The 16090-nt window shown below is 43.6% G+C and overlaps 1 protein-coding gene across 1 annotated transcript; it reads right to left on the bottom strand.

Moving 5' to 3' along the window:
- LOC104065902 (cytokine receptor common subunit beta-like) lies at nucleotides 1–15505 on the bottom strand. The gene is given in 15 exon segments (XM_054056938.1): nucleotides 1–1832; nucleotides 3394–3491; nucleotides 6223–6292; nucleotides 6562–6652; nucleotides 7329–7500; nucleotides 7601–7746; nucleotides 8668–8828; nucleotides 8931–9063; nucleotides 9159–9330; nucleotides 9731–9909; nucleotides 10492–10658; nucleotides 12128–12257; nucleotides 14579–14763; nucleotides 14846–14975; nucleotides 15283–15505. Coding segments are annotated over 13 exon segments (2415 nt in total). The 5' UTR covers nucleotides 14643–14763; nucleotides 14846–14975; nucleotides 15283–15505; the 3' UTR covers nucleotides 1–1000.
- Nucleotides 15506–16090: the final 585 nt, after the last annotated feature.

The following is a 16090-nucleotide window of genomic DNA, read 5'->3' as shown; positions in this document are numbered from 1 at the left end:
TTAATTTATTGCCAATCAAATCAGAGTAGGATAATGAGAAATAAAAACAAATCTTAAAACACCTTCCTCCGCTTCTTCTCAGGCTCAGTATCGTTCCTGATTTCTCTGCCTCCTCCCCACAAGGAAGGCAGGGAAATGGGGAATAGTGGTTGCAGTCAGTTCATCACACATTGTCTCTGCCACTCCTTCCTCTTCATACTCTTCCTCTGCTCCTGCATGGAGTCTTTCATGAACTTCTTCAGTGTGGGTTCTTCACAAACTGCTCCAACATGGGTCTTTTCCATGGGCTGCAGTCCTTTAAGAATTAACTGCTCCAGCATGGATCCCCATGAGGTTGTAAGTCCTGCCAGAAAACCTTTGGCATGGACTTCTCTCTCCACGGGTTCACAGGTTCTGGCAGGACCCTGCTCCAGCATGGGGTCCTCCACAGTCTGCAGGTGGATATCTGCTCCACTGTAGATTGTAGCTACAGGGAGACAAGCTGCTTCACCACAGTCTTCACCACAGACTGTCAGTGGAATCTCTGCTATGGCTCCTGGACCACCTCGTCTCCTCCTTCTTCACTGACCTCGGTGTCTGCAGAGTTGATTTCTCTCACATACTCTCACTCCTCTCACTCAGATGCTCTTGTGGACCATTTTTTAACCTCTTCTTAAATATGTTATCACAAAGGTGCTCGCAACATCACTGATTGGCTCAACTTTGGCCAGCAGTGGGTCCATCTTAGAGCTAGCTGGAACTGGCTCTCTTGGAAATGGTGGAAGCTTCTAGCATCTCACAGAAGCCACCTCTGTAGCCTCCCTGCTACCAAAACTTTTCCACATAAACCAAATACACTTGGGGATCTTTCTGACTCATCTGCACCTTCTTTCTGGGTTTTAGATTAGGGACAGGGTAGCAATTGCCCATAGCGGAGGAAAAAAGTTATGATGTTGCCAGGATTAAATAAGACTCCATTGTTCTCCAACACAGGTTCTTGGGAAAAAAAAAATATTCCTTTTCAAGAAACATGTAAGGACATTTCTGTGGGTTTTAAAGATCCATAGAGACCTGCAGGGTCTCCAAACACATCCATGTGCAATTCTGAAGAGGTTGATTCTTGACCTAAAACTGGGACAATGACATCGGTTTTCCCAGGACAAAACTCATGGCAAGGGTGGTCATTGGGAGGCTGGGGCTCCTGTGAGTCACAAGGTAGGTCCCCAGCAGTGACAAGTGACAGATGGGTGGAGTTGCTGGCTGAGGGCAGTAGCAAGCTCTCTGTTGTGATGAATTCCAAGGGGCAGCTAAGAGCTGCTGGAGATTTCTGCTCTTCTCTTCTCGCACTCATGCCTTACCCATAGGCTGGTGAGGCTGGTGAGACTTCTCTCTCATTGTTGAGGTGCTGCATGGTGTGTTTCTCATCTGGGAGCAGGAAGAGCTTTGGAGGACCTGCTCCTGGATGTTCTTGCCTCTGTGGAGCCTGAGGATTGTCTTCCTTTGGGAGGTTCACATACTGAAGGGAAACTGATTTCTCAGAGATTCCCACTGGGTCTGCTGCCAAGGTGTGATGTATATCAGGCTGAGAGGACACCATTGAGTTATACAAATATGGGCCATTGAAAGCAAAGCAAGTCTGGGAAGCAACACTTGCATGAGCAGTACTCTTGCATGGAAGCCTGGCAAACAAGCAGGATGGACCAGCAGTCTGATTCAATGGGCAAGCAAGTGTGGACAATGAATGTGAGGCTTTATGTGGCACTCCAGCAGTCTTAGAGGATTTTTGTGAAGCGTGGGAGACCTGCACTCTCTTTGCTTCAGCTCCGTGGAATTCTGCTGGACTCTCAGTCATCCTGTTTAGGTGAAAAAGCACAGGACTATTAGCTTCTTTTGACTGCTCTCTAACTAACAGGTCTCTGAGGTGGTAACTGCAAATAACAGGAGATGCTTTAAGGGGGTACACTGCCTTCCAAGAAACCAGAAGGAACCATTGGCCGGATCTCTTCTATCTTACTTAGAAGATGCATGCCTCAGCCTTTTCTGTGCCACATCAAGAGGACAACTGTCTATTGCCAACTTTTCTCAATGCCAAGATATAAAAGCACAAATGAGCTTTTGAGAAAAGTTATGGTTTTGCTGTAAATAAAACAAGGCTGGGGACCATTCTTTGGCCCTCTGGTAAAATGGCACAGACTGGCTGTGTCCACCCTGTATAGCCGTGGTGGTATTCTGGGTGTCCCACAGTGTCTGTGCAGTCTAAAAAACAGCGCAGGTTTTGGGTCTGTTAATTCAGTTCAAAGTGCATGACATGATGTGACCACTGTGTTACAATTGTATTCATGGTGTGAAATACTGTGTCTGTTGCACAGCCTGGATTCAAAGCCTGTTAAAAACCTGTTGAAGGACGCTGGACACAGCCTAACTTAGTACAGCCACTTCCATGTTGTCTACTGAGGATGGTTGCTACCCTGTGTTATCTTCCAGACTGTGCCAGGACGCAATCTTGAAGAGCACTACTTGGCAGAGGCCAAACCATGTCTGGAGGAAAATCAGGCAGTGTGGCTGCTAGCATCAGCTTTTATGCAGCTCTCAAGCTTTCAGTGATACTTTGCAGTGACTTCTTCAAAATAAAGAGCCCCTTTCTCTTACAAGCACTGAATGTGAAGCTAGACAAAGAGGGAAGACAAAAATTTCAAAGAAGAAACAAGCATAATCTATCTATCCTTCACATGATTTACAAAACGATATATTAAAAAGAGCTGACCCTCTCTCTCAAGAGGCAAATAATTATCACAAAACCCAAAAGTCTATTTAATTTATGTCAGCCTTCCCAATTGCGCTGCAACTTGGGATAGATTCCTGAACAGAGCACTGTGGTCACCTCCCTGCTCCATCTTTGAAGACCTGACACGTATTTGAGGCTGTACAGAAAATTTGGAGCTATTTCTGATCAGCTGCACGCTGGCCAAGACCTCTGCAGCTCTTCTTTGTTCATATTCCAGTTTGAAAGTCAGACTTAGCTTCAAGGAGCAGAAGGTGTGTCATTTCTAGAGGATGAAGAGGTAAGGAAATAGGTGGGGTTTTGTGAGAGGGAAGTTGTCTTCATGTGAGCTGGGAGGAATGCAGCCAACCCTATTAGATCAATGATTTTTATTCAAACCTATTTCCAAAGGAAATGCAGAGGAAGAAAGGAAGCAGGTTTTATCCCCAGACTTCCAGCCAGGGAAGTCAAGGTCTGCAACTGCAGCAATTCATTACAATACCTATAGATATGTGGAAGGTATATACAGACTTAGGAGATACAAAGGTGAAAATGCTTTGTCCTCCTCATTGCAGTGGGTAGTTTCCATGCATAGACTGATGGTTAGTAAGGAAGCTTTCAGGAAAGCAGCAGGGAGTGGGCTGCATATTTACCCATCCAGCATGTGAAGGCAGTTAATTTGCTCCACCTCCTCAGAAGCATTCTCCTCTTTGAAGCTCACCTGTCTGGCTGGCTGCTGGTTGACAGATTCCTGAAGAGGGAAAATGAATATTGTAACACTTCTGAGGAAAGAGACATCCTGTTAAGAGCAGGAAGAACCAGGAGCCATGGGCAGAAGAACACTAGTAGCATTTGTGATAGGCATTTAGGACAAGAACAAGCTTCCAAGCATTCACATTGTATGATGAGTTTTATCAGTTTATCAACCTGTGGTTTAGGAGTAATCTTTTCTAAATAACTTTTCTCCCAACTATGTTGCTGTTTTCATTTTTAGGGCCGTGCTGATTCCTCACCTAAACATAGCGGAAATATTGCTACGGGCAGTCTTTAATTGATGCAAGTTGAAACACTACCAGTCTGAAAGTATTCCTGGCACCTTCGTGCCCATTTGATTTGTTTTAGCATCCTCTATCAGTTTTTTCCTCATTTGTCTTTGCTTTAATCTGCAGACCCTCTTCACGTGTCATCCTTCATTCTCTAGCCGAAAGAAGGTGAAATCCATTTCTCTTTGATCTTCAAGTCACAGTGGAAGCTGTGGCTACAAAGTGATTCTGTGTTTAAGGAACGGGTGAATGAAGTGCTTAGGGACATGTTTTAGTGAGTGTTAGGAATGGCTGGACTCGATGATCCAGTGGGTCCTTTCCAACCTGGTGATTCTGTGATTCTGTGAAAGTATGCCCTGTCCTCCACAAGACTCTTCCTTCACTTCCATGTTGTCTATCCCTGACCTGTCTTTATACAGCATAGGAGTTAGGGGCTGCTCCAGCTACAGATTCCTGTCACAATAAACTTCAGAGCTGCTGTTTCTTGCAATGCGTACTCTGATTCAGCAACACATGAGGGCACTCTGGGCAACATTTCACCTGTGGAGCTAAAATGACCGTCTTTCTGTGCTGACTGATCAGAGAAATACAATTGCTGGGATGTTTACAAAGTTTAGGATAAGGGATGCTACAGGGACGAAAACTCTGAAAAGGCTTTGAGGCTTTTGAGGCTCGGAGCAACCTGATCTAGTGGAAGGTGTCCCTACCCATGGCAGGGGATTTAGAACTAGATGATCTTTAAGATCTGTTCCAACGCAAACCATTCTATGGTTCTCTGATTCTACGAAAGTCACAAGATTAACAGAGCACTTGTGGATAGAGAGCTGGATATGAGATAGGTAGCAAAGCTACTCTGATTATAGTAACTAAAAAAATTTTTTTAGATGGTCTTGTACTGGTGTTTATTATTGTGTTTGGACAGAAAAAGAAGTCAATGAAGCCTATCAACAGCCAAATTAATCAGAAGGAACTTTAGAACAATGGCTGATTTGCAAGGTGGATTTATCATAGCCTGCAAAACAATGCAGATACGCATAATATAAAGCAGTCTGGTGTACCCCACTTCACCTGTATCAACTGCTGACTGGATGTATGCTGGAGATACGTAGCTTGCTGACTGAATAAAAGGCTGAGAAATACTGGGTGCCAAATAAACAGTTAGCTGAGGACCATGACAACCCACCATGTGTACCTCGAGAGCAATGCTAAGACCAGGTATTCCACTTAAAGTCAAAACATAAAATGGGACAAAAGGAATTGCAAGTTTGAGGATGAGGCTGATAAAGAAAATGGGGGGGACGACAGCTAAAAATGTTGCAATTGGAGAAGAAACTGTTAAATTAATCTTTGTAAAGACCACTGTTTCCTGGAGTTGTGCATCACCGACTTGCACTGCAGTTAGCCAGAAATGAGGTGGAAGTCGTTTAGCTTAAGTAGAAGATAAAACACAGTGGTAGAAATAGCATGAGCTCTCTGTCTGTAGAATGGAGATTAGCAGCATTGCCTTAAGGAGATAGGGACATTAGAGCTGTGAGATCAAAACCAAAGCCAGTACTTCCAGGGGAGGCTTGCAGATAGATAAGGCTGTGGAGTTACGACAGTGAGAAACTAAAACATGCAGGAGTCAGCTTCAAGAATGAACCCTGCCACTGTTTTTGTAAAACTCCAAGCATGCTCCATGCGATGCCTCTTCTGGTGATATACACCTACTGGGAAATAATTTCTTTGGATCGCAAGATTTGCATGGCCCTTGCAGATGAAATCAGGAGGTGGGTGAGGGAGAGAGATGGAAGAAAGAAGAAGCCGCTTACTTTTAAAAATGCCTCCAAAGATACAGCTATGGAAACTATACATTTCCTTTACTTTGTCTTCTCCTTTCTTACTTGGAGGAAGATGTCCATGTCGATAGCATGTAGGAGGAAAATAGCTCTCAAAGTATGAAGTAAACTTCCAGCGACTGCAGAGGAGTATAGAGGGAAGTAATCATGCAAAGACTATAGAAGGTAGCACTGAAGAGACTCAGGCAATTTTCTGTCCAGGAACAGAGAAAGATCAATTCTATCTAGGGACAACAGGTTTCACCTATAAGGAGTCTGAGAGGCGTTTTAGAGGCAAGGGATGGCAAAACTGACCAGATGCATCAGAGGGGAGTGTTGCTTTTATTTTTCAGTTCTCAGATCCTGGATACTAAATACCTGTATCCTATGTACCTAGATACATTCTTCTGGAAAACAGACAGAAGATCAAAGTCGGTATTGAATGCTTTCATAATCCTCCTGGTCGAGACAGCAATCAGTTCACTGACAGTCCATACCCTGAGTTGACAACTCCCCCTCAACCAGACATCCAAACACCCCACTTCCTTCTTTCTCTTCACCCCAAAATAACTCCAAATTGTACTTCTCCAGGAGCACCATACAAGGTACAGTTCCCACTTACCCCCAGGTAGCTCTGGATCAGGACACTCTTGCTGGGGTTTGGAATATTTTCCTCCCATACTTGCTTCTTCCTGCAATAACACACAGAGGTTTTCAAGATTTGCTTCTCAGCGTGGCTGCAACCAGAAAAAACTGCACCCCATACACCATGCTGCTCTGCACAGTGAGGAACCACCGAGGCCCCGGCGTGCCACAACCCAACTCTGACCCTTGGACAGTCATACACAACATTGCCCATTGCACACCTCTCTCTCTCATGGGGTACAAGCAGTGCCTCAGCCTTTAGGTGACCCATGGAGACAACACACTGCTAAATCTCCTGGTCACGATGCAAACATACCTGAGGAAATACTTATAGCTGCAATAAGAAACTATTAGCAAAGTGATGATGACACCTGGGAACACCACTGGGAGAACCGCTGGTGGCAGAACTGAAACAAAGAGAGAAAAAGCTATCCATCTGCAGAGTGGTTGCTTCCCGTAACAGGCTTTTCACTCTGGTCACTCTTCATACAAGCAGATTGGGAAAATGTAGATGGCACTTCATGGGACAGGATCGAAAGACCTTCTATCTGTTTGGTACCCTCTAAAGTGGGAGAGACCAAACATGGCCTGAACAGCTTAGTGATCAGATTTCATAGATTCCTTTACTCATTCTTTTTTATGTTATGCAGACATCACATTAAAATGTTACCCTACAGTCACTTTGCAAATAGAAAAGACGGATGGCTTGTATTCTGCCTTCTTGCAGTCTCAAGCTCTTCAGTCACTGACAGTAGAATGGACTACTGGGATCAGGAAACAAGGATGATATTTTGGGCAGGATCTTTGCTTGATTCTCTGTGTGGAAAACTTTATGGTTGGCTCTATTCACCTTGTAAAGGGAAGGAGGAAAGAAGATTAATAGGTCATTCCCGCTCATCTCCTTCATTAGCACTGCTGCTGCATTGAAAGGATGCAGACAGGGCAGATACCTTGTTTAGCGACTCCAGCTAGCTCATGGCTGGACCAAACATCATCCCAGCTGAGAGAATGCATTTTTCTAGACAGCATTTCAGCTATTAATAGCTCACTAAACCTCACTGAAGTAGCCTGCATGAAAAGTACCATTCTCGGTCTTCCAGGTGAACTCCTCACTCCATTCACTCCAAGGCCCCTCATAGTATGGAGTATTCACGCTTGCACGCATTTTTCCCTTATATTCTGTAGATGAATCAAGCGTCTGCAGGGTGAAGATGAAAGGAGGTTCATCATTGCTGATATTTAACTTTTGGAGAGTCTGGAGAGAAGAAAGCACAGATGATGAAGGTGAGATGAAGAGCCTTTCCAATTTGCCTAGCACAGAGAAATCAAGGACTTCTGTCCTTTCTAAGACTTACCTTTTCATATTGGTTGTTTTTCCAGTACTCAACTTGGTATCTCTGTTTTATAAAGCCAAATTGCAAGTTGTGTTTTATCCATCTCAGTTCATACTCTTGGTTCTCTGTCACTGTTACTGACACATTTGCAGGTGGCAGCACCTTAACTGGAACACAAGGAAAGTCTCAGAGTACTTATCAAGATACTGGTCCAGCACTCCCTTTCACCACTGTGAATTGTTTCCAGAGACTGAAAGCAATCTTACTTTATGCAATGTACAATGTCTCAGCTCTTTAACACTTATTAATTCCCCACATCTTCATTTTCTAATCAAATGCAATAACCTCATAGACAGATAATTGAAAATAAATATTAATAGCAAATATCAGAAAACCTATATCCATTAATGTGGGCAGTTCTCCTTGTGTACAGAAAAGCCGTAAAGCAATATTTGAAACATCTGTACTGATCCCCCACATTTCTAGAGGTTTTCAGCTCTCTTGCAGCTGATGCTGGATATTTTCACTGACTGCAGGAGCCCTCTCGGTTCTAGTCTGTGAAATGCAGCATCAGTGTCTCCAGGTACGTGCAAGCAGACATGATCCACCTGGCACACCTCACTCGACAGAGGAGTCCTGCCCCATCCAGTGCTCCACGGGCCACTGCACAAACCCACAAGAGCCGAAGTGGCTTCTTAAGAAATCACGTAGTGACATACTCCCCTCTCACCACACAGTGACATACAAACACCTCTCACCACAGCTCCCTGTCACCTGGACACCCAAGAAGGTCAAACACAGAGAAGTCAGCAGGGTGACAGCCACCCACAGAGGACCTCAGGGTCACAATCCAGATTCCTGTGCATCAGTTTCCTCTGCTGCACCTTCCCCCAAGGAACAAGTGCCACCAAGGAACTCCACACCTACAAGCCACCTCTCCCAGACCTCTGAACTAATACAGCCTCCAGGTCCTTTATTCATCAGTCCCAGTCTCTTCCTCGTCCAACACACTTCCTCACCACCTCTGTTCTCAGCCCAGCCAGGCATCTCTCCAACCAGGAGAAGCCAGAAACCACACAGCAACTCACTGTTCTTGTAGGCTTCAATCACTTTCTCTTCCGTCTTGGCCCGGACGGACACATGGTAGTGGCTCTGACTGCTGGAGTTGGTAACAGGAATCTCACAGCTCTGGACCACATGTGGGGTGTGGGGCAAAGCCCTCTCATGCACAGGAGAGCACTCCTCTTCTCTGAGGGGAGAAAAAGAGGTTGTGCTGAGATCAGAAGAAATGGGATGGAGCAGAAACTCCATGGGAGAGGTGCAGGCACACTGCCATAAGCAAAGCACATACGCTGATGCTGGGGTGGCCCTGAAGAACAAGCCAAAGAGGACAGAGGTGGTGATCGCTTTCTTCACTTCCCAGCTGCACATCAGACGATCTGCACCATTGAAGAGGCAGCGAAGGTTCCTGGGCTGAAGGCCGCCTTCAGAGAAGATGAGAGCAAGGTCAGTGCCAGGAAAAGTCTGGCTTCTCAGCCAGCACTTCCACCCTGCACGACTCTGCTCCATCCCACGATACCTCCAGGGGTCTCCCACAACACTTCTGTGCTCCAGTCGCTGTATTGGCCAGAGAAGCCACTGTCCAACCACGGTTTGGCTCGCACACGGGCAATGTAGCTGCTCCCTGGGACAAGATCCTCATGGCTGAGATGGCAGCGTGTGGTGTTGGAGAGCAAGACCGAGGCAGCTTTCTGTTGTAGTGGAAAAGTAGGGAGAGTAAGGAGAGAAGAAATTTCAAGTCTGGGATATGCACACTTAAAAATAAAGAAATAAATGAGTTAATTAATTAATTTTACATCATCATTCAAACGTAAGCCCAAGTGCAGTGGTTTGGTTTTTTATTCAGAGAAGAACAGATCTTTACATTGCATTCATGAAAAATCATATGGACCAAAGACAAAGTGACTGGGCAAATCAGCTGCAAACTGAAATAAAGCTCCTTCCACTTGCCCTGAAACAACATTAGTTGCATCTCCTCATAGTGCCTGAGAACAGAAAGGACATTCATTTGCACAAATTTTACCACCAGCTCTCAACTGCCCCAAAGGATCCAGCCCAAACCAGGACAGCCCAGCTTCTCTCTGCTCTTACCTCCCAGGACTCCCACTGACGCTTGTAAGTGACTTCATACTCCAGTGCGTTGCCCAGACCTTGGCTTCTATCAGCTGCTTCCCAAGTCAGCACGAAGTCTCCTGATCTCATCAAGCTGACTGAGAGGTTTTGTGGTGGGAGGGGCTGAACTGAGAGGTCTTGAGGTGGAAGGGTCTGGACTGGAAGGTGAAAGTTCAACCCATGAAGTGAGGTAGTGTTGACAGGGACATAAAGAGGGGAAGAAAATGTCTAGTCAATTTTCTCTGAATGGCAGAATCTGCATATTTAACCATTTCCCTGGAATGCTACAAATAATCCATAATTATTTTTCACCTCAAAGTGCAAATTGTACAGGACCTGGGAAATATATTCATGAAAAGAGGAGGAAAGTAAGGAGAACAGTGCTGTTGTGCAGCTTCATAGCAACTTTGTGAAAGAATGTGTTGTAATGAATGTAGAGAATGGTGTTGAAACAGAAGGCTTTTTCAATATCTTCTCCCAATCCTAATCCTGGTTAGCTGGTGCACCTACCCCCATTATTTCCATTGTAGTCACTTAAGGTATATTGATTTTTGTCTATTCTGAATGCATCAAATTTGAAGGTGCTAGTATGGCCTTTTAGCTATTTAACTTGACTCTTGCTTACATTTCAGGTTAAGGGCTGACAGAAGTATCTTTTCAGGATTAGGTATTCAATATATTAATCTGAAAAACTTTTGAATACTCAAAAATAGAGACAAGACATAGTGGTTCATCATTACCATTCTGAAACAAGTAGACATTTAGCTCTGCATGCAGTACCAAGTCAAATTTGAAATTGTAGACTCTTTGATCATATCCATGGATGTGACACACACAGTGCATTGTGAAGTTCTGGCAGTCAGCATGGTTTATACCTTTGTGGGATCTGCAGGTCGTTTCTTTTTTCCTGGTTACACAGAAAAAAGCATGACTATCTGAATAGGATGCTGCTAGATGGTGCGAAGTGTGGTTTCTGAAACCTTCCCCACATGCTGGTTTTAAGTCAATGTTTATCACTGTATTACGTTGGCATACTTCTATAGCTCATTAAATGACACGAATGAATTCTCTGGTATCAAGCACATCTGCTTTATTCTTTATTCCTTTCCTCAAAGGAAGATGCTCTTACAATAACTATCTTGGGTTGATATGTGTCTGAGCCCTGATCACAACCTCTTTCACCACCCGCCTCCACTAAGGGGTTTAGCTACCTCTGCTCAAAGCTGTCTGAGATGGAATCAGCCTGACTGGGGCCTTCCCCACTTTCACTCAGAAGCTGCTTTTAATTTCAGGCCTTTGCCTTTGGTACTTGCCTGAACTATCACACAGTTTTACCTCTGCCTGGTGATAAACATTGCTGAATGTGATCCATGGAATTTACTTCCTAGCTTGACCTTAAGCCTGGCTTCTGTATAGGAACTTCCTTGGGGATCTGATGGCCGATCCTTGTCACTGTCACTGTTCTGCTTTTCTTGATACTGTGGGACTACACCATTGTCAATGAGGTCAGTGCCTTGCTGTCACTCTCAGCTCCTAGATCACCTTCCCTTCATCACATTCCCTTGGAATGGTACTCAAAATTTTTAGAGACTGTAAAGAGGAACCTTCTCGTTTGACTTCAACAACTGTCGGGTCAAATCATGAATGAACCCCAGAGCTCTTTCTCAAAAATAAAGCCAAGATAACTTCTTCCTATTCTTATTTCACTTGATTTCTTTCCACCCATCAATCTCTCTGCTGTCTAGTCCTCCATCTCCTGCTCGTGCTACTATCCTTTTTTCTCCTTTCCCTATCTCTTCCTTCTTTGTCCCTTCCTCTCTTTCACGTTCTTTAGTTTCACCATTCTGTTTTTCTCTTGAAAGGAAGCAGAAGCAGCAAAAAGATAGAGCAAGATGTAGCCTTGTATCTCTGAGAGGAAACCCAATGAGCCAAACAAGCATGTACAGCTTCTGGTTTTCTCACAGTTTCTTTTGCAGAAATTATTTCAACATAGCTATGCTCTTACTGGCATAAGGAAGAAGAAGCCTTCTTTGCCCTTCTGATTAGTTATTATCACCACTGCATCTGGTGTAACACATTCTTCTCCACTCAGGCACAATAACATCCTGCCATATTTTGTATGCGTTCTTTCACAGCAAAAGCGGGGGGAGTGATTGAAAAGATAATGAAATTGATCTTACCATGCTCTTTTTCCTGTTCTTCCTCATGCTGTACAGATCCAACTTTCTCCCTAGCCTGAACTTAACACTGGGGTCTGCAAGCAGGATACTGTGCTGGCTGCAAGACTAGTTTGCTATCCTTTCACCCAGCTCCATCTCTTAGGTTCAGCAGCCAAGCCCCTTTAGAACCTCCACAGAATACCAGCCAGGTACTCACTTTTCACTGCTGTTGTTGAAGTTTAGAGTCACATTCAGGAGTTCATGAGCTTCTGAACACTCCATCCATGTGCAAGTTGTTAGAGATATGTAGTCATTATAACACTGTAGGGTCTGCATTGGGATGGTCTCTGAAAAGAGAAGACAATCAGAAGGCTGATAGGTCTTAAGGAAGTAGTGGGAAATGGTAAAATGAAGACAAGCTCAGCTACTGTGCTAGAGAAGGCAGAGACAGAGAAGAGAGGAGCTGGGTGATGAGATCTGCTGGGAATATTCACTACGCTGTTCAGGTCATACTGCATGGATTTCGCAAATAAAATTTAACTGTTCATGGGAAAGCCTGAAGGCAAAAAATCTCGAACAGCAGCTGCTGCTCTTAGAGAAGGCTGGACTGTCGTTATGCTGCCATTTATGAGAATTTTATCATGAGTCTCAGGACTCAGAACTCCTCAACTTTTTGACTCTATTTCTTTGTAAATCAAAATGGTCGTGGAAGAAAATTAAGATTCTGGTCTACAACCTATGAAGAAAAGCTGGAATTGTTTAGTAATCGTTAAAATGAATTTTCAAGAAATAGCTTAATTCAAAAGATAAGTCCAAAGGATCAAGCTTGGTGTTTTTTAAGGCTCATTGGACTTCATGCCTTTGCAGAAGGGCTCATAACTGGCTAAAACCCCAAACATATCTTCACCCTTCTGTTCCCCACCCCTAGACAGGAATCACAGCCATTCTGATACAGCGAACTATGACCTAGGACTTCAGATTGTACCTCTGTTTCTCTTCCTACACTACAGAAGCCTGATGCTCCATGAAACTCCAGCATGTATGGAAAGCTCAACATGTATGGAAAGCTGGTCAAGCAATTTTAAGTATAACATAGTAAACCTAAATGGGCTTAAACCTAAAACCTTCCCCAGAGAGAATCCTGTTGTCTCTTTTGATCTTCTTGTCTTCTTTTGATCTTTTGATATTCTTAGTAGGAGGAAATGAGAGAACCAGGACCAACTGGGTAATGCTGAATGCGGGTTCATTCTGCTGAGCATTAACAGCAGCATCGTCTTAGGATCAGCATAATTATGAGTTTTGGTAAATTTCTGCATGGTTTTGCAATAAACAAGGGTCGTGGCCAAACAAGAAGACCTCGAGGACCTAGGGGGTGTAGTGTTAACTTTTGTACCCTTTAACAGGAGAAAGAATATAGGAGACATTTCGAAAAACAACTTCTAAGAATATAATTATAGATTTTCAAAGTGAGAGACACCCACTCTGCTTAGCTACAATGACACTTAAGCCACAGAAAGGAGAAAGATTCCAAACAGGGAAAATGTATTTTAAAAAATCTAACGGCTGAAAAATTTGTGTTCCTCTATCAGTAAATAAGCATTCCTCATGGGCAGATTTTCAGAAAACCCACTTTTTCTTCTGTGAAAAAGCCCTGTTCCAGGAGGAACTCTGTGCTGAGGAAAGGTCATTGTTAACCTGGGAAAATTAACGTCCCCCCTGAAAATTCAAGCTCCAGCATCAGGTGCTAGAGTTGTCTCTGCTATCGTGGGAACTACTGACCCAAGGTCAGCTTGGTTGGGAGCTCTTTTTTTTTTTCAGAAACAGCAGTCAATAAATGGCGAGGAATGATTTTGCCATTCCTAGCAGGCCTGGGGCAGCTGATGCCTAGTCTTGCAAGAAACACCTGTGCCCAATCCAAGTCACTTTCAGGTCCAGAAATTGAAATACACTGCAAAGACAAGATTGTTTCAGTCACTGTAGGGTTATTGCTTGGGAGACCACAGAGTCCACGGCATTCGGTACTCTGCATCACACCTTAGGCAGGGGAGTGTAATCCTCCCAAGTACCAATGATACATGTAGATCTCTGGGAAAATAGGTGTGCAATGGATACATTTTTCAATACCTTTTATTTCAATGCCTTTTACTCAATATCTCAGAGCTTCCAACGCTGACAAGGAATGACTAAGTTCCTCACTTGCACAGGTGCTGTACCTCTGTACTGCCAGCTGTGTTATCAACCAGCTCTCATTTCCCTACCTCTTAGAGAGTAGCCAAGTCCTTGCTTTAACACTAAAGAGAAGGATACTATCACTCAGAGGCAGGACAAGTCAACAGACATAACGAAGAGAAACCTATTGTTGAGGAAAAAGGGCAGATTGGAAGAAAATTTTACTTTTGGTATCCGAAATGCTATCTAACAATTGGACAGGCAAAGTCCCAACTCATACTGTATTAATGAGGCCCACTCAGATGTGAAACTTGATGGCTGGTCAATTTAAGTAAATATTCTAACAGGCTCTGAGCATTGTGTAGCCCATGACGTTTTGGGTCTTGCCTAGATACCAATATAAATACCAACACCAGTATTGAAATACCAAGCTGAAATAAATGGGATAATAAAAAAAAAGAAAGGAGGAAAAAATATAAGCAAAGAGTCTGAAACTCACCTCGAATATTTCCAACCCCCAAAACCAAGTATGGAGCCAGAAGAAGGCTGATGATCTCTCTCATCTTTACACCTTTGCACACAAGCACGATCTTGTCAGACAGCAACTCCCTGTTATCACTGGCTGCTCTTCCTCAAACACAAGCTCAACAGCCACTGTCCTTCCTTCTTTGTCGCTGGTTATAGCTGAAAGCAGAACTCATGTGGTTAGCTGGGAGAGTCTTGAGCCTTCCATTGGCCCCAGACCACCTCTTCCATTAACACTGACATGATCTCTGAGATTTGCTTTCTATGAAGATAATTTATTCAGGCGAAAACTTTCTGTCCCTCCACCAGAGAACAAGAACAAAGCTTGTTGTTTGGAACTAATGATAGGATTTTACACCTCCTTCCTTCACCTTGAGAGTAACAAATAAACCTTGAGTTATGAGGAGGAATTAATTATCCATGTTGATTCACCCATCTGATCCATATAAAGTACACCCTGCTGTTCTATCGAATCATGAACCTGTCCCAAAAGAAACACTTCCTTGCCTCCCTTACCACTCCTACACACAAAAAAGTTCTTCTGGTGAACTGAGAGATCTAGTCTTCCTATTTCTTCACTTTAATGTCTGATTCACAGGACGTTTAAGTCCTTGTTTGTCTGAGAAGTGAGGGCTTCTTGCCAATTCCTTCCCCACAGTAACAACATATTTGCCTTACCTGAATGCTGAGTGATCTTCAAGGCAGGCGCTTCACAGCAAGTGGTTATTTGACTCTCTTATTTGTCACTCACGTGAAGTCAGTGTGAAGGCAACTGCCAGTGGAACAGCCGCAGCCTTACGCCCTCAAATAAGCCCTTTCAGTTGTGGCGTTGTAGTCTTCGGCACCAGGGGAGTGCTTTATTTTTCTCTCTGACCTTCCTGTTTATAGCGTAGGTCCACCAACTAAGTTCTTGATCAGATGTCATAGAATTAAGAGGAAGAAGGAAGGAAGTACTTTTCACTGTTCTATCATGCTTAAAATGTTTCAAAGACGTATGACTCACTTTTCTGCAAGTAAGGTGTAATGATCTCTTAACAGAGGCTGAAATTTGCTGCTTGTTCTCTTTTCTGTTGATCTGAACTCAAAACCTGTCCTTGAAATCATCATTCTCATTGTGTGCAACGTTTTCTGAAAGAAAAATTCATTCTCATCAAGTTAAATGATCATTAAATAAAATATTAATTTACATCGTGAGTGTTGTCTTAAAGACACGTTGCTGTTGCTGAGCCTGACCTGTCTCCATCTAAATAGTAGCACTAGAAGTGTGAATTCTGCTCAAACCAAAACCACACTGTTAAGAGATTAAAATTCAAGCCACACTCTGATTACATTGTTTTAATTTAAGTTGTAATATCACTCTGCATCAGTAGAAGTGAGGGAAACACATTCAAATGGAGACAGTGTAATTAATATATATTTAGATCTTCTTTTCATTCTTAGGAAAAGAAGGAAGGAGAGTATTGGCATCTCAAAAGGTGAGAGGCAG

Source organism: Cuculus canorus, chromosome 1, assembly GCF_017976375.1.
Source record: "Cuculus canorus isolate bCucCan1 chromosome 1, bCucCan1.pri, whole genome shotgun sequence".
Lineage (NCBI taxonomy): Eukaryota > Metazoa > Chordata > Aves > Cuculiformes > Cuculidae > Cuculus > Cuculus canorus.
This window is presented reverse-complemented; position numbering and strand designations above follow the sequence as displayed.